General features: G+C 45.7%; 2 protein-coding genes and 1 pseudogene across 2 annotated transcripts; all 3 read right to left on the bottom strand.

Moving 5' to 3' along the window:
* Nucleotides 1-700: 700 nt before the first annotated feature.
* Nucleotides 701-1,976, bottom strand: CCL19 (C-C motif chemokine ligand 19). Its single transcript, XM_065879876.1, has 3 exons — nucleotides 1,916-1,976; nucleotides 1,088-1,214; nucleotides 701-860 (listed from the first exon to the last, which is right to left on the bottom strand). Exons 1-3 carry the CDS (start codon nucleotides 1,974-1,976, stop codon nucleotides 701-703), a joined length of 348 nt encoding a protein of 115 aa, XP_065735948.1.
* A 15,547-nt stretch (nucleotides 1,977-17,523) lies between these two features.
* Nucleotides 17,524-18,646, bottom strand: CCL21 (C-C motif chemokine ligand 21). The gene is made up of 4 exons (XM_065878550.1): nucleotides 18,531-18,646; nucleotides 18,310-18,430; nucleotides 18,032-18,214; nucleotides 17,524-17,950 (listed from the first exon to the last, which is right to left on the bottom strand). Exons 1-4 carry the CDS (start codon nucleotides 18,595-18,597, stop codon nucleotides 17,926-17,928), a joined length of 396 nt encoding a protein of 131 aa, XP_065734622.1. The 5' UTR covers nucleotides 18,598-18,646; the 3' UTR covers nucleotides 17,524-17,925.
* Nucleotides 18,647-21,628: 2,982 nt separating this feature from the next.
* LOC136125025 (small ribosomal subunit protein eS12 pseudogene) lies at nucleotides 21,629-22,886 on the bottom strand (annotated as a pseudogene).
* Between the last annotated feature and the right edge of the window lie 2,159 nt (nucleotides 22,887-25,045).

The following is a 25,045-nucleotide window of genomic DNA, read 5'->3' as shown; positions in this document are numbered from 1 at the left end:
GATGGGTTCTTTCCCCCCAGGCAACAGAGTTGGGCCTCCTGGCCCTCCTCCAGCCATGGGAGCTGGTTCCCAACAACTCCCTTCCCCACCCCCAGTGACACCAGATCCCTGAGACATCTGGATGCTTGAGCACCTGTCCTGGAGGGCAAAAACTCAGAGGCCTGAGCGAGTTTGGGTCATTCAGGGGACGGGCACAGGTTTAGTGCTGCTGAGCCGTGGAGTGTGATAGGGCTGTGAGGAGACGTGAGGTGGGGCCCTGATCATGGGAGCTGATCCTGAGAACACAGCATATTAGGTGGAGGTCAATGAGGACGTTGCTTGGGCTGCAGGGTGGAAACTAACCTGGCCATTCCACCTCCCCCTTCCTATCACAGTCCTCCTGGACAGACAGCAAACAGAGAGCAGACAGACGGATTCGTGGGTACCAGCTGGGCTTTATTGGAAACACTGCAGTCTGGGCATGGAGAAGTTGTGCTTCCACCACACTCATCCACACTCACACTCACACTCACACTCCTGCCCCGCCCCAGCTGGGTCAGGTCTGGTGCAGGGGAGCAGGAGGTCTGGTCCTCCCTTCTGGTCCTTGGTTCCCCAGGGCTTCAGTGATTCACATTCTTTCCCTCAGACACAGGGCTCCCTCTGGGGCTATCATGGGCTACCTGCTGTAGCGCTTTCCCTGGGGGAGGAAGGAGAGGCAAAGTCATGAGCTGGGGTCTTGGACAGGGGCTTGCAGGGAAGAGGCAGGGCTGGGGAGGGCCAGGCTTGCCTTGGCTGAGTTCTTCTCCAGTCTCCGGATGATGCGGCCCACCCAGGGCTGGTCTGGGGGCGCACAGAGCTGGCGACCTCTCAGTGTGGTGAACCTGGAGACAGAGGTCAGAGGTCAGAGAAAATAGAGCCCTGGAACCCAGCTTCCTGGCAGACCCTGGTGTGAGGGGCAGCGGCTGGGGACCACACCTAGGAGCCTGTTTCAGGGGCTTCCTTGCAGAGGTTGGGTTTGGCAAGGAGAAGAGAGATAAGAAGGTGGGGGTGGGTTTCCCCAGGGGCTGATGGAGGAGGTGAGGTTAGTCAGGCTTGTCCCGCAACTCACACAACGGCAGACACCCTGCAGCCATTTTTGATGAGCAGGTAGCGATAGGCTCGCACCAGGAATCCAGGGATGGGGCGCTGGGCCACAGACAGGCAGCAGTCTTCAGCGTCGTTGGCATCTCCCAGAGCTGGGGTAGGATTAGTGTCAGGACACAGGGACACTGAGGAATGGAGGCCACAGCCCTCACTGGCATTAAGGATGCCTGTCTGTGTGTGGCGGCAGCTAGACCTGATTGATATTCACTAAATATATTGAAGCACTTCTAAGCAGTTCGGCAAACGACCGCTGTCCTGAGCCCCACAAATGCCCTCCTGCTGCCCTGGTCACCCCAACTTCTTTCCCAAGTCCTTTCAAATTCCCCACAAATGAAGAGTTCACGCTGGTTACAGTGTCACTTGGGGGAAGGATGTGGGGTAGGGAAGGGGGTGGGGTGGGTAACAGGAGGGTGGCATTAGCAGATCTTAGGAGTTGTTAAATTTTTTGACCACTGTTAAATTTTTTGACCCTTCTTAGACCAGTGTCTCCCATTCTCTCCACCTTAAGAAAGTATATACTGTTCTCTCCCGCCTGTGAAACTGAGGCAGCAGGAAATAGAGCCTGAAGAGAGGGGGGTAGTCATAGGCCCTGGATACACCAAGAGACAGATGCACGTGGGAATTCAGGGACCCAGGTACACCGCCACTCACAGGCACACACACGGGGCACAACCCAGATTCACTGAAACATGCAATCCTAACTCACAGAGTCCCTCGCGTCCAGCGTCAAGCATTCTGAGCCCTAGACACCTCTGCTACTTGCCCCCCACCCTAAGCCTCCCCTCAGCCTTACCAGGGGAGGTCCAGAGAATCAGCAGGCTGAGGGCTAGCAGTGCAGCTGCATGGGATGCCATGGAGGATGAGCGGAGGCTGACTGCCAGCAAGCTGTGAGCGTGAGTGAATCTGGGCAGAGTCTGTGTGAAGCCGAGGCCTGGCTGGGAGTGGGTGAGAGTGCCGAGAAGTGCGGGATGTGAAGGGGTCTGGGAATGTGAGAGTGGACGAAGCTGGAGGAAGCTGCCACTTCCACCCATTTATGGCCCGGAACTTTCACTTTCTCTGCTCAGAAATTCCCCTCCAAGTCCATTCTGTGGATTCCCCTCTGCCCCCCTCTTTCTGACGGAAACTGACCCTGCCCTCCCTCTTTTCTTCTCTTCTGCTTTCCTTGGTTTCAGCTCTAAGAACCTAAGCAGCCTGCAGTCTGGCCAAGAGAAGGGGACCTTGTGCTGTCAGCTCCAGAGAGAGAGTCTGCACTAGCACCTCCCTGGTGGCATTTGTGTCATCAGCCACAGGGCTGGCCTCTAGATGATGGTTGGGATGGAGGGGCCCGAGTGAGGAGCTGTGTGCCCTTCCCTAGGTTTATCCCTTATCCTCACTCTCTTCTCTGTGGTTCTTCTCTCTGGTGCTGGTGGTGAGGAAGAAGACTCCCTGGTGCCCTCAGAACAACCGTGGAGCCTGGGGTAGCCTCGTCATTACAGTGCCTGCCCATCCATGGTCTGGGAACCAGTCTCTCCCTTGAGACAAGCAGAGTTGAGAGGGAATGTTCCTTGGAAGGAGGCCTACCACCTCTTCCCACATCTCAGGCCTCTGGGATTCAACCTCCTGACTCAGCAGCACTGTCCCTTTCTCGAGTTACCATTTTCATATGCCCAGCACCTGGGTCAGCAGAACAGCTGGAGGGAGCCTGGCCTGGCATAACTCCCTTCATCTTTCCCTTCCTCTGGATCCTGGAAACCAAGAGGGGATTTCTAAGGAGAGGGGGCTGGCCAGCTCATATTCACACAAACCCCCAGATTCCAAGGAATAGACAGATGGGGGAGGGGACAAGTGATTTCCCATCCTTATGAGAAAAACTGGAGATAGATCAGAAGAGAAGTCCTCAGAAGAGAAATTAATATGTGGGACACCCATTCACCCATCCCTACCCAAGCTCTGAACCCTCTTTTGGATGGGAGAGTGTTTCACTCATAAGTTTCTGACTTATTTTTCTTTCCATCCATTAATAATAATAGTAGTAATAGTATTTCTGATTGTTTACTAGGTGCTAGACTTCATACCAAGGACTTGACCACTGTTACCTTGCTTAACTTTCCCCAAAAAACTAGGAAGTAGTTTTGTTTTTTTTTTATAAATTTATTTATTTTTGGCTGCGTTGGGTCTTTGTTGCTGTGCGCGGGCTTCTCATTACGGAGGCTTCTCTTGTTGCGGAGCATAGGTGCGCGGGCTTCCGTACTTGTGGCTCGCAGGCTCTAGAGCACAGGTTCAGTAGTTGTGGCGCACGGGCTTAGTTGTTCCGCGGCATGTGGGATCTTCCCGGTTCAGGGCTCAAACCCTTGTCCCCTGCATTGGCGGCAGATTCTTAACCACTGCCCCACCAGGGAAGCCCTAGGAAGTAGTTTTTATTATTTTCATATTATCATCTCTTTTAACACATAAGGAATGCGGCTCAGAGCACAAGGTCACAAAGGAAATAAGTGTCTTGAACTGAGGCATCTTTAAGATTTACACTCTTTCCTACCATCCCACACTGCCTGTCTGCCATTGATCACACAACAGCACAGGGGAGTGAGGCTCTACACATAGCATGCCTAGGTTGGGATTTAGATTACATTACTTGCTAGCTGTGTGACCATGTGCAAAGTATCTAGTTTCTGTGTCTTAGTGTCCTTATCTGTAAAAGAGGAATGGTAATAGCTTTTAATTCTTAGGATTAAATGAGGTAATCTGAGCAAAACCCTTAGTTTAGAGGCTGGTACACAATGAACACTCAATATTAACCATTATTATTATTCTATCCTTTTATTCAGGTGTCTGTCAGTGCATCTATCTCTCCATCTTTCCATGGATCCTTGTCTTTATGGTGGTTCTGATTATTCTCTGTTGCCCCACCCCCATCCATTCTCTACTCTTCTCTACCCTGCTCTGTTCTCTAGAAGGGTGACCTCTACAGACAGTATTACTCAGGATCCCTTATCCTTTAGCTTCTGTTTGGGCTTGGCCATGGGAGGCAGCAGCAGGAGATCAGTGGTAGGAGAGAGAGGTTGGGGTATTAATTCTCCAAATCCTTCATCTTGCTATAGTTCTGACAGTGAATAATTTACTCTGTGGCAGTTGTTCTTAAAGAGTGGTCTTTGGGGGCTTCCCTGGTGGTGCAGTTGTTAAGAATCCGCCTGCCAATGCAGGGAACACGGGTTTGAGCCCTGGTCCGGCAAGATCCCACATGCTGTGGAGCAACTAAGGCCGTGCGCCACAACTATTGAGCCGTACTCTAGAGCCCACGAGCCACAACTACTGAGCCCACATGCCACAACTACTGAAGCCCACGCACCTAGAGCCCGTGCTCCGCAACAAGAGAAGCCACCGCAATGAGAAGCCCATGCACTGCAACGAAGAGTAGCCCCTGCACACTGCAACTAGAGAAAAACCCACATGCAGCAACGAAGACCCAACGCAGCCAAAAAAAAAAAAAAAAAAAAAAATTAAAAAAAAAGAGTGGTCTTCGGACAGCAGCATCAGCATCACCTGGGAGCTTGTTAGAAATGTAAATTCTCAGGTCCTACTCCAGACCTACTGGAGCAATCCGTATTTTAACACACCCTTGATGACTCTGATACATGCTGAAGTTTGAGAACCACTGATCTACAGTTAGATTCTTTTGGGCTGCCTCCTCTCCGTGAGTTTATTTCTGAGGCTCCCAAAACACTGTTCCTTCCTCTGGCCCCTTCAGGCCTTGGTATGGTAATGGTTTCCCACTATTGCTGAACCCTGAGTGTCTCACTCTTCCTTGTTGGTTCCTTAATCTTGACCCCCACCTCTTAAATAGCCCCTTTATTAAAATCTTTCTGGTTAGACTTTTTTTGAGTGTGCCATCTGTTTCCTGCCAAGATCCTAACTGATACAGTAAATGGTAACAGAAGACATCCCAGGAAATAGATTTCCAAAATGGGATCCTGGGATTGCGTTGCTCATATATTTGCTGAGTGCACAAACCTCCTTGCATGGGGAAAGAGGACATGAGTAAATCCAGAACATGAAGAAGCATCACCATCACTTAAGACTATCACTAAGTGAGGTGCAGTGTGGGATGCTGATGGAGGGAAAGACATTAGGAGATAAAATGTCTCAGGTACTTAATTGCTATGGCCGCAAATGGTGATTTCAAAGGGTCATTACATATATGGTTTGGTGGGCTGCCTGTTTCTGATTGTGCTGGCACAATTACATAAGAAAAAGAGAAGTTTAAGAACATGAAATTCTATAACTGATTCACTTTGTTGTAAAGCAGAAACTAACACACCATTGTAAAGCAATTATACTCCAACAAAGATGTAAAAAAAAATAAAAAACCAGTAAAGGTTAAAAAAAAAAAAGAACATGAAATTCTAATTCAAGTTATGGGTAGAGATTCAGACAACTTCTATGGAATTTTTTTTAATTGAAGTACAGTTGATTTACAATGTTGTGTTAGTTTCTGGTGTACGGCAAAGTGATTCAGTTACATGTATATCTATATATCTATTCTTTTTCAGATTCTTTTCCATTATAGGTTATTACAAAGTATTGAATATAGTTCCCTGTGCTCTACAGTAGGTCCTTGTTGTTTATTTATTCTATACATAGCAGTGTGTATTTGTTAATCCCAAGCTCCTAATTTATCCCTCTCCTCCTAATTTATCCCCCTTCACTATGGAATTCTTAAGTCATCTTTAATTTATGTGATCCATAGCCACATGGCAGATATGGCTATGGATCAAGCCCCAAAACTGATTGTATGTGTGGTAGAGTTGCAACACTGGATAAATGCACAACCCCACCGTATTCCTAATACTAGAATGAGCGCACTCTTGGGAAGGAGAAGGACTCTGAGACTTGGGATGGGGACATTTAGGCAGAGATGAACAAAGCTGAGAATTTTGGACCTTTTAATTCCCTTAAACCTTCCTTGCTGGCAGAAGAACACTCCTCCCCCTGCAAACCATGAATGATCCAGCCTTCCCATCCATTAAAAAATATTTTTAATAACTCCCTGGCAAAAGGCATGCAGGGGTCCTCTTCAGGATCCACCCTCACCACCCTTCATAGCCTCCAGGCCCATAGTGCGAGTTTGATTCTAACATAGCCTGGATGGGAATGTACAAGATATGCTCCAAGAACAATAACGTGTACACTGAAGGAGTTGCAAGAACTTGTCAACCGTATTGGGAGAATCTCGGGGACCAGTGTGGACAAATTTATTGATATGTATGCCCTTATCCAGGATTTGGGTATTACTATATTAGCTGAGCACCTGGGAATGGTGTTAATAATCTGTTGAGTTGGTTACTGGAAGCCTGGACTCAACAGTGGCCTGTGATCAATGAGGTTGGGGTGCTAGAACCTCACTGGCATATTGTAGAACAGTCTTCCTCAGAATTTGAGGTGCATATGATTCACGGGGGGGGGGTCTTATTAAACTGCAGATTCTGATTAAGTAAGTCTGGGTGAAGTCCAAGATGTTGTGTTTCTGACAAACTTCTAAGTGATGCTGATGCTGCTGGTCCTCAGAATACACCTTGAGTAGCAAAACAGAGGAAAGAGTGCAAAGGTTACAGAGATGGGAATGTTGGAGGCCCCTCTTATGTGCAACCACTAATTCTGAAGGGTCCAGGAAGATAATTCCTTCTCCAAGGCCATAAGAAAAGCACTGGTGATGAGAACACTAACTATGAAAAGCACTGTAGTGGTTTCTTTTTTTTAAAAATAAATTTATTATTTTTTTAAAATTTATTTTTGGCTGTGTTGGGTCTTTGTTGCTGCATGCAGGCTTTCTCTAGTTGCGGCGAGTGGGGGGCTGCTCTTCGTTGCTGTGCGGGGACTTCTCGTTGCGGTGGCTTCTCTTGCTGTGGAGCACGAGCTCTAGGCACGTGGGCTTCAGTAGTTGTGGCTCGCGGGCTCTAGAGCACAGGCTCAGTAGTTGTGGCGCATGGACTTAGTTGCTCCGTGGCATGTGGGATCTTCCCGGACCAGGGCTCGAACCCGTGTCCCCTGCATTGGCAGGTGGATTCTTAACCACTGCATCACCAGGGAAGCCCTGTAGTGGTTTCTTTAGTAGGCAGGAGATGAGGATGGGAGATGTTCTCTTGGGACTGGGCAATCTCATTTCAAGGAGAATAATGGAATCTTTGAGTGGTAGAGTCTAGATGCTCACCTTCTGAGCAATAGGATGAATGAAATTATTAAATAAGCTGCAGGGACAAGTGGTAATCATTGTGCTTTGCCCATAAGGACCTGTGGTGGTAGCTAATTGATCATAGTTTTCCTAGTAATGAAATAGATGGACAACTTACTGACCCATATAAGTGTAAAATGCCTAGGCCTGGTAGGGAGAAACTTGATTCAAATTGTATTGGGGATTTACAGTTTCTTACCCATTTCCTTGACTTAAATCAGTTCCCCAGACCTGAAGCTCCTTGATTGGATGGTGGGGGGGTGGGGTGGGAAGGCTTGAGTCTTTTCACAGGTGGACTCTATAGATCTTTCTTCTAGTCAGTTGTTCTCAAAATGTGGTCCCTGGACCAGCAGCATCAGCATCAGCTGGGAACTTGGCAGAAATGCAAATTCTTGGGCTCTGCCTCAACTCCATTGAATCAGAAACTCTGGGAGTGGCCTAGCAATCTGTATTTTAACAAGCCTTTCTGGTGATTTTGATGTATGCTAAAATTCGAGAATCACTTCTTTAAGCCTTCCCTAGAGAGATCTGTAGCCGTTTGCCAGGGTGACTATGAATGGTGAACAGAAAATATTCTTTGATCTTTGGGGGATTATTAGATACTGTCTCATGTTAATACTAGTCTTGGGGACCCAAAACCCCATTGTGGTCCACTAGTCAGAGTAAGGGTTTATGGAGTTCAGGTGATAGAAGAAGGATCTTGGTTCAGGCCCATCTCACAGTGAATCTGTAAGTCCTATCCAATGGTTATTTCTCTAGTTTCAGAATGTATAGTGGGAAAACCTATACTTAGTAATTAGCAAGGTCTCCACACTGGTTCCTTGACCATGGAGTGAGGAAAATTATGGGAGGAAGGGCCAAGTGGAAGTCCTTTGAACTGTGCCTGCCCCACCATGTTCCCCCCTACAATAGTAAACTTAAAGCAATGCTTTTTTGCTAGAGAATGTGCATAGAATAGAGCACCTTCAAAGACTTAAAGATGCTTCAGCCCTTGGTACAGCATATTACAGCTAATAATCTAGCACATGCCTTCTTTCTGTAGCAGTCACTTAAAGACCATTGAAATCCATTCGTTTTCAACTATAATGACAGAAATACACCTTCACTGTTTTGCCTCAGGGATATTATCAGCTTTCCTGCTCTGATTCTCATAAGATAATCTGGATATCTCACAGAATATCAAAGTAGTCCTTTAAACTGATGACATTATGTTTACTGGCGCACAAGAAATAGCAGTCGCCCTAAATGCCTCAGTAAGACCTATGTATGTCAGAGGCAGAGAAAGAAGTCTTCCAAAAATTCAGGGTCCTGCAACATAGGTAAAATTTCTAGGCTATTAGAGGTAGGGAGAAGCTGAAAACCAGTGATCTGGGGAATGTTGCATATTTACCGTGAAGAGGCACAATGCTTAAAGAGCTGTTTGGATTTTGGAGGCAACATACATCATAGTTAGGTGTAGTACAGCAAAATATTTATTGGGTATGGCATAAAGCTGACAGTTTTTTTTTTTTTTTTTTTTTTTTTTGCAGTACACGGGCCTCTCACTGTTGTGGCTTCTCCCGTTGTGGAGCACAGGCTCTGGATGCGCAGGCTCAGCAGCCATGGCTCGCGAGACTAGCCGCTCCGCAGCATGTGGGATCTTCCCGGACCGGGGCACGAACCCACGTCCCCTGCATCGGCAGGCGGACTCTCAACCACTGTGCCACCAGGGAAGCCCCAAGCTGACAGTTCTGAATGAGGTCCAGAGCAAGGAAGGGGTCTGCAGCAGGTCTAGGCTCTGGGGAAAAGTCGCCTGTCTACTTGGGCCTTATGACTCATAAATCCAGGGAATTTCAGATTGTCTGTGGCAGAGAAGGGTGCGACAGGAGCCCCAGAAGGAGCATTACAGGAAAGACCCTTAGGGTGTTGGAGTAAGGACATACCTCTTCTGCTAACGATAATTTACTCTTTGAAAATCAGTCCTGATTTGCCACTGGGCCCTGGTTTAAAACTCAGACTATAGATCACCCAGTGACAATGCAACCTAGGGTGTTATCTATAGCAAGTCATATAGTTGGATGTGCATGGCCAGCGTTCCACTGTCAAAGGAACATTGTACATTTGAGACCAGGCCTTAGAAATTTCAGAAGGCATGAGTAAAAGTGTGGGGAGGTGACTCAGATTCCTACTTTTATTGTTTTCTGCTTCTTCTTCTGATCATACTTACGCCTTCATGGAGAAGTTTTCTATAAACAGTTAACAGAGAGAGGAAGTGTATGGTCTTGATTTTCAGATGGGTCTCTAATGTATGCTGGCATCAGTCAAAAGTAGACAGTTGCTTACATTCAGGTATGGCCCTGAAAGACAGTGGTGAAGGGAAGTCCTCTCAGTGGGCAGAATTTCAGGCAGTACATTTAATGTCCACTTTGTCAGAAGGAGAGATGGCTTGAAGTTTGGAGCTATACAAATTCATGTGCAGTGGCTGCCCACAACAACCTTGCCCTCACCTCTGTAAATTGACCCTTCACTAAATTCTTTTCTATTAAGACTTTTGGGTCATGTCATTTGTTTCCCTCCAAGATCTTATATGATACAAGAGTATAGTGCAGAGCTGGCATAAAGGTTTCAAATAAATTTCAATACTGTCTTCCTGGAATGCCTGTTGGGAAAGATCCTGAGAATCAGTAGCAAAGGGTGAAATAATGAAATAATAAACACAGGATTTACACCACATTCATTCAATAAATATTTATTGAGGGCATCCTATGTTCCAGACACTATTCTTGGCACTGGGACACAACAACATGGGCCAGATAGTGTAGGGCTTTATAGGCCATTGCAGAGTTTATGTTCTACTCTGAATGAGTTGGGGAACCTTTGGAGGGTTTTGAACAGTGACATGATCTGGCATGTGTTAAAGGCTCCCTGTGGCTGTTGGATGGAAGATAGACAAAAGTGGTGCAAAAATGGAAGCCTGGAGACCAGCTTGGAGGCAATTGCAATAATCCAGGGAGGACATGAGGTTGCTGAGGGTTGGTGAGAAGTGGTCAGATTCTGGAAACATTTTGAATGTAGAGCCAGTGGGCTCTGCTGAGGGGTTCAGCATAGGATATGAGAGAAAGAAGAGAAAGAGAGGCAGAGAAAATACTTCAATGTTTTTGGCTTGAGCAATGTGATTGTTGGAGTTATATTTACCAAGATGTGGACGACTGTAGAGGAGTGGGTTTGTGAGAAGGTCAGGAGCCTTGTTTTTTTTTAAAAATTTTTATTGAAATATAGTTGATTTAGAATGCTGTCTTAGTCTCAGGTATACAGCAAAGTGATTCAGTTGTATATATACAGGGGACTGCTGGTCCTGCTGGTCTTTTTTAGATTCTGTTCCGTTATAGGTTATTACAAGATATTGAGCATAGTTCCCTGTGCTATACAGGTTCTTGTTAGTTATCTATTTTATATATAGTAGCATGTATATTTTAATCCCAAACTCCTAATTTATCTCGCCCTCCAGGAGCCTTGTTTTGACTTTTTACGATGAAGCTGCATTTTGGACATATAAGTGGAGATGTTAAGTACGTAGTTGGTAGTATGAGTCTAGAGTTCAGGGGAGAGATTCTAGCTGAAGATAAAAATTTGGGAGCATATGGATGGTATTTAAAACCATAAGACAATGAGGTCATCAAGGGAGTGAGTGTAGATAGAAGGGGTCAAGTTCCAAGGCCTGGAGCTCCCTAACACTGACAGATCAAGGAGAAGAAGAGGAATCGGGGAAGGTGACAGCCATCAGGTGTTCTGATGGTACCTTCTATCATGGCAAAAAGGGGGAGGGCATAGGCCCTATGGGTGGAAGGTTTAAGGCACCAACTCCCCAGCCATTGGTTTAAATGATCCAGTGGTGGGGTGGTGGAGACCAGGGAGGTGGGTTTGAAACAGTTTCTGACCACACCCATAGAGCCTTCAGTGTGCTACCTGCTTTACCTAGTTCACCCTCTTCTCAGCCACGTGGCCTTCTTGGGGTTCCTGGTTCAGTGTGAGTTTTGGACAAATCTCCCAGCTCAGGGCAGTTCAGCTCATCTTGGCACCACACTCTCCCAAGGAGCCCGCTCAGCCTTCATGCTCCCTGGTCTGATCAAATCCATGCCGCAGGGGTGGGAGATCTTGGGTGGAGGGCACTTTAGCCATCGAGGCAGGTAAGGCAGCAGCGAGGCCAGGAAAATCAACCAAGGCCATGGTAGGAGTGGGAGTACCAGGGAGTAAACGGCTGTGGAGAGCATCTCGATTAGATGCTTAATAAATGTTTGTTGAATGGATGAATGTGAGTATCAGGAGCTGTGTCCCTGGGGCTGAGCGTGACTGGTGTGCCCGTCATCCGCGCGCGTGTGTGTGTGTGTGTGTGTGTGTGTGTGTGTGAGAGAGCGAAAGCTGTGGCTCTGTGTCCACGTCTGTGCCTGATGTGTCTCCCCTCCCAGGCCTGCAGAGGGCGCACCAGCCTGGGAAAGGAGGCTCGAGTGGGCGCCTCTCTGGCTGAGGGGTGGGTGGGCGCTGGCGGGTGGGGGGTGCTCTAGCAAGGACGGGATGCGGCCCTGACCCGGCGGGCTGCTGACCCGGCGGGCTGCTCAGAGAGACTGAGAAGGGCGTTGGGCCCAAAGTCCGTGGGCCTGGCACGGCCTCTGGTGCTGTCCCCGCTCCAGGCCCCAGCTGGTCCCGAGGCCGAGGGTCCGGCCCTGGGTCCCAGCGCGCGGGTCCCGGCACACGGGCGGAACGTGCAGAAGGGAGACTCGGGTTGCGGGTGGGACCCGCAGCTCCAGGACCTGGGGTCGGCGTGGGCTCGGGAAGCTCCCGGGCGGCGATTACCCCGGGCAGAGCACAGCGGCTGTCCCGCCAAATCTCTGCCACTCGGGCCCCTGAATCCGCGGGTACTCGGCTGGGCAGGCTGGGACGCATGGGCGGCCAGAGGCCGGTGATTTTCCGTGAGTATTTGTCTTCCCCACCCCAAGTATTCCCAATTTATCCTGAGGCCAGGGCGCCCAACGTGGAAGACAGGAAGCAATGTTTGTCTTAAAGACTGAAGGAAGTTCACATTACCTCCGGGACTTCCTTCGCAACATAAATAACCCGCACCCGATTGATTCCTTAAACCACGTAATTACGGTGCCAGCTCTAAGAAAGGTTTCTTTCAACCTTTAGGTTGAAACCATAGGCTTTCAAGGTTTATTGAAAGCCTAACTGTGTGCCCGGCGCGACGCTCGCTCGGTGCCGCAGGATGAAGTGCTTTCACCTGGACAGGGACGGAAAACGAGTTTGTCCTGCTCATCAGTGGACATGGGAAAATTCTAGACCCCTGGTCTAGCATGAGACACATTTGAGGACAAATAATAAAGGGGGAAAAAAAAAATCCCAGAAAGATGAAGGAAATGAGAACAGTAGTGTTCAACCCACAAGCCTGTTTGCCTTTGGAGGACGGAGGACCGCGACGACGATGCTGCCTCCTAGTGGCGGAGTCGGGCAATGAGGCCAAGTGGAGTTTAACATCCCGTCCGCTGTGGGTATGCTGAACCGAAATTGGCGCCGGCTGCTCAGGTAATCACAGGTGGAGTTCGGTTATTCATTTAATATTAGATTGAAATTTATTATTAGCACAATCCAGGACTCTAAAACAAAAGTCTTCAAGAACATGGCATCAGAGTTTCCCTGGGGTGTTTTTGTTTGCCACCAACTGGGAAATGGATTTCTTGAAGAAAATGAAGTTTTCAGCTTCCTGACATAGCTAGCTAACACAATCTCTGTAGGGGAACTGCAGAAGAGCCACCGCTAGAAGAATACCAAATATAGGCATTAGAAAAAGGCTTGGCAATTTCAACATCCATAAAAGTGGTAATTCATCGGTCAAGATTGATGGCAAAGGAAAGACACATTGATGATTTTTAACAAAATAGCATCACTTTGTCCCCAAATACAAGGATAAATAACACCTGGACATGCAAAGAAAAAGAACTTCACAAAAGAGGTCAGTTGAAGCTGAAGACATTTTCACAGGTAAATGATTAAAGCTAGGAAACAAATTAATTTTGAGCTTTCATAAATAGCAAGTATAGACCCAGTCCCCCTGACCTTCCTGTGCCATAAAGCTGGGCAGAAGATGCCAAATATGTCAGTGGTGCTGTGCTGGTAGCCCCATAGTACCCCATTTTTGAAGATGTCAGAAGAAAGATCCTGTCATTGGTGATCATGTCCCTCTAATGACTGATGAGTAAAGAATGAAATAGTGGCCAGCGAACATGCGGCCCAGGTACCATGGAGGGAGAGGAGTGTTAAGAAATCTGGTTGCTCAGTTTGGAATTAGTTTCCAGTTCATATGACTGAGGTTGTTACGACATTTCTATTAGCTGTAATTCTGGGAGCTCTTACTAGCCCCATCCATCCTTTACATTTGTGTCAAAGAGGCCCTTAAAGGATTTACAAAGAAGGAGTGAGCCAGGGGAAGCAGAAGGCTTCAGACTTTGAGGCAACACCGACAAGAGGGAGCTGGCCCACCATTTCGTAATTGTGTGGGGGTGTGTTATCATTTCATGGAAGAGATAGTGCTAAAATCATTTGAAAACATGGTATTAATAATTTTCTGAATGGCACTGAGGGTGACATTGTTAGAAGATAGTAATTACTGTTAAATGAAATTCCAGGGGTTACAGTGAGTTTTCATGTTTGTTTGATGATGGTTTTGTAAATTTGGGGGATGACTGATCTTTGGAATTTTTTTCTTTTCACATTTCTAGTAAAAGCCATTAATTGTCTTACTGTTGAACACTGGCAGACTAGTATTCAGTAAAATATTTCTTTTTACTGTATGCATGAGCATCAATTTGGAAGTCCTCCAACTTTATAATTTCATTTTATGCTTTATACTTATTTTTACTGAAATATTTACTTATCTAAACAGCAATCTTCTGGAAAGTTACTTTTATCTCTCCTCCCATTTGGGTCTTTGTGATTTGATGCCTTTACAAATGTATACACACACCAGAAACATTTACTTTATTTATTTTATTATTATTATTATTATTTTTTGGCTGCGCTGGGTCTTTGTTGTGGAGCGTGGCCTCTCTAGTTGTGGAGCGCGGGCTTAGTTGCCTTGTGGCATTTGGGATCTTAGTTCCCCGATCGATCCCACGTCCCCTGCATTGGAAAGTGGATTCTTAACCACTGGACCACCAGGGAAGTCCTTAGAAACACTTACTTTAGTTTTAGTTGGGGCTCAAGAAGGAGTGAAAATAAATTCCTGTGTTTAATTTGCCATCTTTACCCTGAACTCCTACTTGTCTTTGAATTCGGTGGTGTTGATCTTTCCCCCTGTGGTTTGTGTTTTATGGTTTTATGTTTAACAAGTTCTTTTTCTACCTCAAGGTTATAACCATCCTCACCTATATTGTCTTCTATAACATATATTTTAAACATTAGGTCTTTAATCCTATGATGAAGTGTTTGAAAAATACTGAGGCTATGATAATGGGAAGGTAGAGGTATTTTAAATAAAGGAAGAACAATTTGAATCTTTATGAAAAACAAAAAGCTCAGTGACAAAAGGAAAGTAAGCACAGTACGCTACTTTGCTCTGCAGTGAACAACATTTACATGGTCATCATAATGTAAATTCTGATCATTGTCTAAATATAGTGGTATAGCTATATTTAGAGGATAGGGTGACAGGAGAAGAGGGTTCGTAAGAGAGCTAAATCTCCACTTTTTATAATAGGAAGTCAATAGGTAACTTAAAAAAAATTTAATTATTTGATTGTGCCGGGTCTTAGTTGCAGCAGGTAGGCTCCTTAGTTGTGGCTCACCAGCTCCTTAGTTGTGGCATATGAACTCTTAGTTGCGGCATGCATGTGAGATCTAGTTCCCTAACCAGGGATCGAACCTGGGCCCTCTGCATTGGGAACGTGGAGTCTTAACCGTTGTACCACCTGGGAAGTCCCTCAGTTGATAACTTTAAAAATAGGTAAATGAAGAAACAGAGGTATGAACAAAGTATTTAGACATATGGCACTAAGTCCTAGAGGAAGTAGCTTAAAAGTTGCAGGAAATGGTTGTTCAGAATAAGCCTTTTGGTACTTTCTGATTTTTTTTTAACCATGAGTATGTATTATTTGATTTTTTTGAATTATGGATCTTACAGAAAGAAGAAAGAACAGGACAGTATTGTCAAAGATGAAGGCAGAAAAGGAGAGTAGGGACTCATTCTCTGATAAGATAGATGTTATATTGCATGCTAATCAGGGCAGGGCTTGAGGTAAATACCAGCTATGCAGTGTGGCAGGCTAATTTAGTGAAATACGAAGTTTTGTTTTGTTTTGCCTATGTTTTCCTTTTTTTCTCTTTTTGCTGATGATTTTCTTTTCTCTTTAGAGCAAGCGAGGGTTTTGGTAGGGCTGAGAGTAGTAGCACCCTGATATTAGAGTCCCTTCTGCCTTTGTAAAAGTCTAAAGCAAACCTGGGAAGAGGTTATACCTTGGAGGGACTGGGAAGAGGGAGGGTTTTGGAGAGAGTTCTTGAAGACTGTGGAGGGGATTGGTGTGTATGTCCAGCCAGTATGGGCAGTGGGCTTTAATCCTTGACTGGGATGAAGCAAGCAAGCCACCTGAGTAGATGGCTCTGGGGAGATGTCTGGGGAAGCTAGGTCCAAGCCCGGAGGCTCTCATAGCTGAGCTCCCATGGCTCAAATGTGGCACAGAGCTAAGAGTTTGAGAGTCCAGGACCTGGGGAGTCATACCTGCTGGGAACACAGGGGCCAAAGCATTCACTGGTGAGACTGATGTCCAATGATGGGATGATGTAGAGGGCATGTAGGAAGCCTCTCCTGTGCCTTGCTGTTTCTTTGACCTTTGCACAGTCCTTGGCAGATGGGACCCCAAGAATGCCAACGCTCCGGTGCAGGGGCTTGGAGTAGGTTCATTGAAAGAACATTTTATTTTATTTTTTGGCCATGCCATGCGGCTTGCAGGATTTTAGTTCCCTGATCAGGGATTGAACCCCGGCCCTGGCAGTGGAAGTGCCAAGTCTTAACCCCTGGACTGCCAGGGAACTCCTGAAAGAACATTTTAAAGTACAGTAAATCTTGAACATCTGAGTTTGTAGACTAAGGTCACACCTGCCGCATGATGATAGGTAGGGAGCATCCCCTGTCTTCACTGTACTCAGAAGGAGCAGAGAGCAAATATTTTAATGACTGTAATAAGCGGTAAGTGCTGTGGCATGCTCAGGCCCCGGTGGAAGGAGAAGGTGGTGGCAACCACCTCTAGTTCCTTGCCCCTCTCCCAGGATCTGTTCCCTTCTTTCCCACGTGGCCTGGCCCCATCTAATGGTCCTCTCTCTCCTAGCCTAAGGGCGAAGTGGGGAATTGGAGGATCTCTGCTCTGGGGAGGGAGAGGTAGAGGAGAGTTAGACTGGAGCCTTCTTGGAGAGGAGACTAATTTACATCTGAGTTCCGGGGTTCCAAATTCCTGCCATTGGAGACTTATTCCTTGGCCTCAAGAGGTTAAAGGGGCTAAAGTGCCCCAGGCCCCACCTAGGGGAGAAAGGAGAAAAGGGAAGGGGAGGATGCTTTCCCAACTGGAAGGAAGCTGAGGGAGGAATAGAGAACTCAGGAATAAAGAGCACATAGCCCCATCAAACTATAAGGAGAGGCCATAGACCCTGCTTCACTGGTCAGGGCGGAAGGGAGTCCTCTGGGGTCTTTGGGAGGAGATAGGGGCTCTCGAGGGCTCCCAGGGCTGGAACTCTGCGTAGGGCAGGTTTCAGTAGAACTTGTGTTCACCTGTGTTACAGGCAGGCCCAGGCTCCTGCCTCCCTCCAGTAGACCCCAAGGAAAGGAGAGGCAGTCCCCGGTGAGGCTGGGAGTGAAAGAATGCTGGGCGGAATCAGGGAAGGGATCTCTTCAGGGTCTCAGAGGCCTACGGAGCTGTTGGGGACATGTGCCTGGGATCCACTGTCTCTTCATTGGCAGGGATTTCTCAGAAACCAGGGGCAGCCCAGGTCCCACCCTGCCTGTCAGCCTCCCTTTTACTGCCCACAGGTCTGGGCACCTGGGAAGCAAGGAAACTCTTGGGGTGGGTGAGGATATAGAATTTGCCAGCCTGAGCTCTTGGCCAGGACCGCAGAGTGTGTGACTCCACCCTGTGGTGACAGTGGCTTCTCTGTGGACACAAACACACAGGAACAGATACTTGGGAGGAAGGCCAGAACGGCTGTTTATTCAGTTAGGTATAAATCATATTTACAAAGACGAGGTGGGTGCAGTGTGGAGCACGGTCAGGTCCAGGGCCCTGGGTGACCTTTCCTCAGAGGGGACAGTCCTGCTGCCACCTCTCACATTTCCTATGGGACTTTCCCTTCTCTGCCTCTCTAGGCCTGGCCTGATGTGGGCAGCTCAGCCGTGCAGGGTAGGGTGGGTATACAGAAGGGGTGGTTGAAGCTGGAGAAGGGGTGAGGCGAGGCCAGCATGGGGTGGCTGCTCTGGGCCCCCTGAGTCCTCCTTCTCTCCTAGCCCACTTCTTGTCCCTTGGGCTGGGGCTCCAAGCCCTGATGAGACTGGTGGGGACCTCCTGGGCTCCAGGCTCATCACTGGGCTATGCCCCTTTTGGGGTCTCAGTCCTGAGAGGGCAGAAGAGGGCTTTGAGGGGGTGATCAAAGCTCCCCTTCACTTCCCACCCCCCGTCCCTTTAGCTTCCTTACCTCTTACAGCCTTTGGAGCCCTTTCCCTTCTTGCCAGACTTGGTGGCCCGCTTGTCCTTCTTACAGTCCTGGGCTGGTTTCCATGGGGCTGCTGGCTTGTCCAGACGCTGCATCAGCTGCTTCACCCAGGCTTTTTTAGGGTCTGCACATAGCTCTGGCTGAGAGCGTTTCCGAGGTGAGAACCTAGGGTTCAGGGGTTAGCAAGCCTGTCTTAGTCTTGCCCATTATGCCTTCCCACTCAGCTGCCAGCCTGCACCCACCCCCTTGTACCCACTTACAGGATAGCTGGGAAGGGGCAACCCAGGCTTGGTTCCTGCTTCCGGTAGCTGCGGACAACGTGGGTGGGAATCTTCCTTAGGCTGTACTTGAGGCAACAGTCCTGTGCTCCTCCATCGCTGCCTGCAGGTGGGGTTCACAGGGAGTGAGGGGCTGCTTGGAGGCTCCTACCCCGGCCTCTCCACCCCCTTGCCCCCATCCTAGGCAACTCCCTCCTTGATACCTTGGGTCTGGGGGATGCAGAAGGCCAGAACTAGGACAAGGATGCTCAGAATCAGCGACTGAGCCATGGCCACGGTAGAGCTCGGGCGAGGTGGAGAGCTCCAAACTGGGGGTCCGTGTGTGGGCTGGGACTGGTGTGCCGCCTATTTATGCAGGCAGACACTTTCACTTCCCCCATCCCCAGCTACTCTGTCCAGGCAAGTATAGGGATCTCCCTCCTTTTCCTTCCTGAAAGACAGATCCTGTCCTGGCAACCAGCCTCACTGGTATGAGGAAATGAAAACTTCACACAGCCATTCAGTCCCCCAAGCCGCCTGAGTCTACCTCCTCAATATTAGTTGAATCTGAGAGGCTCTCCTTTTTTTAAAAAATTAAAATTTTTTTTTAATTTTAATTTTTTTTGGCTGTGCCAGGTGGCATACGGGATCTTAGTTTCCTGACCAGCGATCGAACCTGCGCCCCCTGCAGTGGAAGCGTGGATTCTTATTAACCACTGGACCACCAGGGAAGTCCCTGAAAGGCCCTCCTTCTATCCCCAGCCACTGTCTTGGTGCAGGCCTTACCACCTCTCCTCTGGAACACTGTGATTGCCTCCTTGTTTCACTCCAGGCTCCACACTCTCCTGTTCCTTCAAGCAGGCTGAGGACTGTTCCTAAAATACAAATCTGACTAATGAATTGTAAGAGTTCTTTGTACATTCTGGATAACAGACCCTTATCAAATATATGAGTTGCAAATATTTCCTCCCATTCTGTGGGTTGTCTTTTCACTCTCTTTTAAAATTTTCATTGGAGTACAGTTGCTTTACAATATTGTGTTATTTGCTACTGTACAGCAAAATGAATCAGCTATACATATACATATATCCCCTCTTTTTTGGATTTCCTTCCCATTTAGGTCACCACAGTGCATTAAGTAGAGTTCCCTGTGCTATATAGTACATTCTCATTAGTTGTCTATTTTGTACATAGTATCAATAGTGAGTATGTGTCAATCCCAATCTCCCAATTCCTCCCACCCACCTCCCTTTGCACCTTGGTATCCATACATTTGTTCTCTACGTTTCTGTCTCTATTTCTGCTTTGCAAGTGAGATCGTCTATACCATTTTTCTAGATTCCACATATATGTGTTAATATATGATATTTGTTTTTCTCTTTCTGACTTACTTTACTCCGTATGACACTCTCTGGGTACATCCACGTCTCTACAAATGACCCAATTTTGATCCTTTTTGGGGCTGAGTAATATTCCATTGTATATATGTACCACCTCTTCTTTATTCATTCCTCCGTTGATGGACATTTAGGTTGCTTCCATATCCTGGCTATTGTAAATAGTGCAATGAACATTTAGGTGCATGTGTCTTTTTGAATTACGGTTTTCTCAGGGTATATGCCCAGTAGTGGGATTGCTGGGTCATACGGTAGTTCTATTTTTAGTTTTTTAAGGAACCTCCATACTGTTTTCCATAGTGGTTGTATCAGTTTACATTCCCACCAACAGTACATGAGGATTCCCTTTCCTCCACACCCTCTCCAGCATTTATCGTTTGTAGATTTTTTGATGATGGCCATTCTGACTCGTGTGAGGTGATACCTCATTGTAGTTTTGATTTGCATTTCCCTAATAATTAGTGATGTTGAGCATCTTTTCATGTGTTTGTTGGCCATCTATGGCCATCTATGGTTTGTATGCCTTCTTTGGAGAAATGTCTGTTTAGGTCTTCTGCCCATTTTTGGATTGGGTTGCTTGTTCTTTTGATATTGAGCTGCATGAGCTGCTTGTATATTTTGGAGATTAATCCTTTGTCGGTTGCTTCATTTGCAAATATTTTCTCCCATTCTGAGGGTTGTCTTTTCGTCTTGTTTATGGTTCCCTTTGCTGTGCAAAAGCTTTTAAGTTTCATTAGATCCCATTTGTTTATTTTTGTTTTTATTTTCATTACTCTGGGAGGTGAGTCAAAAAAAATCTTGCTGTGATTTATGTCAGAGTGTTCTGCCTATGTTTTCCTCTAAGAGTTTTTTAGTGTCTGGCCTTACATTTAGGTCTTGAATCCATTTTGAGTTTATTTTTGTGTGTGGTGTTAGGGAGTGTTCTAATTTCATTCTTTTACATGTAGCTGTCCAATTTCCCCAGCACCACTTAATTGAAGAGTCTGTCTTTTCTACATTGTATATTTTTGCCTCCCTTGTCATAGACTAGGTGACTATAGGTGTGTGGGTTTATCTCTGGACTTTCTATCCTGTTCCATTGATCTGTATTTCTGATTTTGTGCCAGTACCATACTATCTTGATTACTATAGCTTTGTAGTATAGTCTGAAGTCAGGGAGCCTGATTCCTCCAGTTCCATCTTTTTACTCTCTTGATAGTGTCCTGTGATGCACAAAATTTTAAAATTCAGTTTATATATTTTTCTTCGGTTGCCTGTGTTTTTAGTGTCATATTTAAGAAACCATTGCCAAATCCAAGGCCATGAAGATTTCCCCTTATGTTTTTTCCCCAAGCTTTACTGAGGTATAATTGACAAAATTGTATATATTTAAAATATACAACGTGATGATTTGATATATGTATACATTGTGAAATAATTACCACAATCAAGTTAATTAACACCTCCATCACTTCACATAGCTATACCTTTTCCTTTTTTTTTGTAGTGAGAATGCTTGATATCTACTTTCTTAGCAAATTTCAAGTACACAATACAGTATTATTAACTACAATCACCATGCTGTACGTTCGATCCTCAGAACTTAATCATTTTATAACTGAAAGTTTGTACCCTTTGATAGACATCTCCCCATTTTCCCCACCCCCAGCCCCTGGCAACCACCATTCTATTCTCTATTTCTATGTGTTTGGACCTTTTTTTAAATTCCACATGTAAGTGATACCATACAGTATTTGTGTTTCTCTGACTTATTTCACTTAGCATAATGCCCTCCATGTTCATCCATGTTGTCACAAATGGCAGGGTTTCCTTCTTTTTCTTATGGCTGCATAATATTCTATTGTGTGTATATATATATATATATATATATATATATATATATCTCACATCTTCTTTATCCATTCATCTATTATATTAACAGACACCTAGGTTGTTTCCATATCTTGGCTCTTGTGAATAATGCTGCAAGGAACAAGGGAGTATAGATATCACTTTGAGGTAGTGATTTCATTTCCTTTGGATATATGCCCAGAAGTGGGATTGCTGGATCATATGGTATTTCTTTTTTAATTTTTTGAGGAACTTCCATACTGTTTTCCATTATGGCTGTACAAATATACATTCTCACCAACAATGCAAAAGTGTTCCCATTTTCTCCACACCTTTTCCAGCATTTCTTATCCCTTATCTTTTTGATAATAGCTATCCTAACAGGTGTGATGTGATATCTCTGTGGTATTGATTTGCATTTCCCTGATGATTATTGATGTTGAGCATCTTTTCATATACCCATTTGCTGTTTGAATGTCTTCTTTGGAAAACTATCTATTCAGGTCATTTTCCCAGTTTTTAGTCAGATTTTTTTGTTCGTTTTGCTATTGAGTTGTAGGAGTTCCTTATATATTTTAGGTATTAACCCCTTATCAGATATATGGTTTGTAAATATTTTCTCCTATTTCCTCTGTCCCTAGGTTGCCTTTTCTTTTTGTTGATTGTTTCTTTTGCTGTGTAGAAACTTGCTTATTTATTTATTTTAAAGAGCCAAGTCTTTAATTTGTTCATTTCTTGCATTTGAAGTACTTTTTTTTTTTTTTTTTTTTTTTTTTTACGGTATGCGGGCCTCTCACTGTTGTGACCTCTCCCGTTGCGGAGCACAGGCTCGGGACGCGCAGGCTCAGCGGCCATGGCTCACGGGCCCAGCCGCTCCGCGGCATGTGGGATCTTCCCGGACCGGGGCACGAACCCGCGTCCCCTGCATCCGCAGGCGGACTCTCAACCACTGCGCCACCAGGGAAGCCCTGAAGTACTTCTTGATGACATCCTTGACCTGAGAATCTTTGCCATAGTCCTTAACCACCACACAACTGCAACCAGCTGCTTTACAGGGTTTTCCCTCTCTGTCAGTTTTACAGAGTCCTACCCACTCCCCTAGTTCCTTGCTGTCATCAACCTTAATTAGGTTGATTTGATGTTTAGCATGGAGGGCCTCCACCAACTTGACTTATACAGGCTCATCACAGTTGGATGCAGGCACCCAAAGATGGGCTTGGCACTGGTCTAACACTTTGCAGCTTTGCAAATTCCATGTGCTAGGCCATTGCGGATGAGGGTGGTCTTCAGCACCTCTTGCAAAACAGTATTAACGTCCATTGCACCTCCAGCACCAGTGCCTTCCTCGGCCATGGTGGTGGGTAATGGGTGGAACTGAATCTTGAATGTACCCCAACCTCCACCTCTGAGTTACTCAGCGGAGGCAGGGAAAGAGTATACAGAAGCTTTTTAGTTTGATGTACTCCTACTTGTTTATTTCTGCCTTTGTTATATCCAAAAATATCATTGCCAAGACTGATGCCAAGGAAATTTTCTTCTGTGTTTTCTTCTAGGAGTTTTATGGTTTCAGGTCTTACATTTAAGTTTTTAATTTGAATTTTTGTGAGTGGTGTACAGTAGGGGTCCAGTATCATTCTTGTACATGTAGCTATCCATTTTTTTCAACACCATTTTTTTTCTTAATTTATTTTATTTTTGGCTGAGTTGGGTCTTCATTGCTGTGCATGGGCTTTGTCTAGTTGCAGTGAACGGGGGCTACTCTTTGTTGCAGTGCACAGGCTTCTCATTGCAGTGGCTTCTCTTGTTGCAGAGCATGGGCTCTAGGCATGTGGGCTTTAGTAGGTGTGGCACGCAGGCTCAGTAGTTGTGGCTCACGGGCTTAGTTGCTCCGCAGCATGTAGAATCTTCCTGGACCAGGGATTGAACCCGTGTCCCCTGCATTGGCAGGCGGATTCCTAACCACTGTGCCACCAGGGAAGCCCCAACACCATTTTTTGAAAAGACTATCCTTTCCCCATTTTGTGCTCTTGATCCCCTTTCAAAGATTGGTTGACCGTATATGCATGGGTTTATTTCTGGGCTCTGTAATCTATTCCACTGGTCTATGTGTCTGTTTTCATGCCAGTACCATACTGTTTTGATTACTGTAGCTTAGTAATATAGTTTGAAATCAGGAAGCATGATGCCTCCAGCTTGGTTGTTCTTTTTTTTTTTTTTTAACTAATTAATTAATTAATGTTTATTTTTGGCTGCATTGGGTCTTTGTTGCTGTGTTTGGGCTTTCTCTGGTTGTGGTGAGTGGGGGCTACTCTTTGTTGCAGTGTGTGGGCTTCTCATTGCAGTGGCTTCTCTTGTTGCAGAGCATGGGCTCTAGGCGTGTGGACTTCAGTAGTGTGGCATGTGGGCTCTGTAGTTGTGGCACGCGAGCTTTAGAGCACAGGCTCAGTAGTTGTGGCGCATGGGCTTGGTTGCTCCGCGGCATGTGGGATCTTCCTGGGCCAGGGCTTGAACCCATGTCCCCTGCATTGGCCGGCTGATTCTTAACCACTGCGCCACCAGGGAAGCCCCTTGGCTTTTCTTTCTCAAAATTACTCTGGCTATTTGGGGTCTTTTGTGGTTTTACATGAATTTTAGGATTTTTTCTGTTTCTGTGAAAAAATGCAATTGGAATTTTGATAGTGATTGCATTGAATTTGTAGATCACTTTGGGTAGTTATGGACATTTTAGCAATATTAATATGCCAATCCAAGAGCACAGGATATCCTTCCATTTATTTGTGTCTTCAATTTCTTTCATCAGTGTCTTATAGTTTTCAGTGTATAGGTCTTTCACCTCCTTGGTTAAATTTATTCCTAAGTATTTTACTGTTATTGATGCTGTTGTAAATGGGATTGTTTCTTAATTTTTTTCCAGATAGTTTGCTGTTAGTGTATAGAAATGCAACTGGTTTTTGTATGTTGATTTTGTATTCTGCAAATTTACTGAATTTGTTTTTTAGTTCTAACAGTTTTTTGGTGAAGTGTTTGGGATTTTATGTACATATATAAGTTTTCTTGCCTAATTGCTCTGGCTAAGACTTCTAGTCCTAAGTCGAATAGAAGTGGTGATAATAAACACTCGTGTTTTGTTCTTAATCATATGAGAAAAGCTTTCAGCTTTTCACATTTGAGTATGATGTTAGCTGAAGGCTTGTCATACATGGCTTTTATTATGTTGAAGTGCGTTCCTTCTATACCCACTTTATTGAGAGTTTTTATCATAAATGGGTGTTAAAACTTGTCAAATGCTTTTTCTTCATCTATTGAGATGATCATATGATTTTTATTCTTCAATTTGTTAATGTGGTGTATCACATTGATTGATTTGTGGATGTTGAACCATCCTCATATCCCTGGAATAAATCTCACTTGATCGCCATGTATGACTCTTTTAATCTGCTGTTGACTTTGGGTTTTTAGTATTTTGTTGAGACTGTTTACATCTATGTTCATCAGGGATATTGACCTGTACT

This window comes from Phocoena phocoena, chromosome 6 (assembly GCF_963924675.1).
Source record: "Phocoena phocoena chromosome 6, mPhoPho1.1, whole genome shotgun sequence".
Classification (NCBI taxonomy): domain Eukaryota; kingdom Metazoa; phylum Chordata; class Mammalia; order Artiodactyla; family Phocoenidae; genus Phocoena; species Phocoena phocoena.
This window is presented reverse-complemented; position numbering and strand designations above follow the sequence as displayed.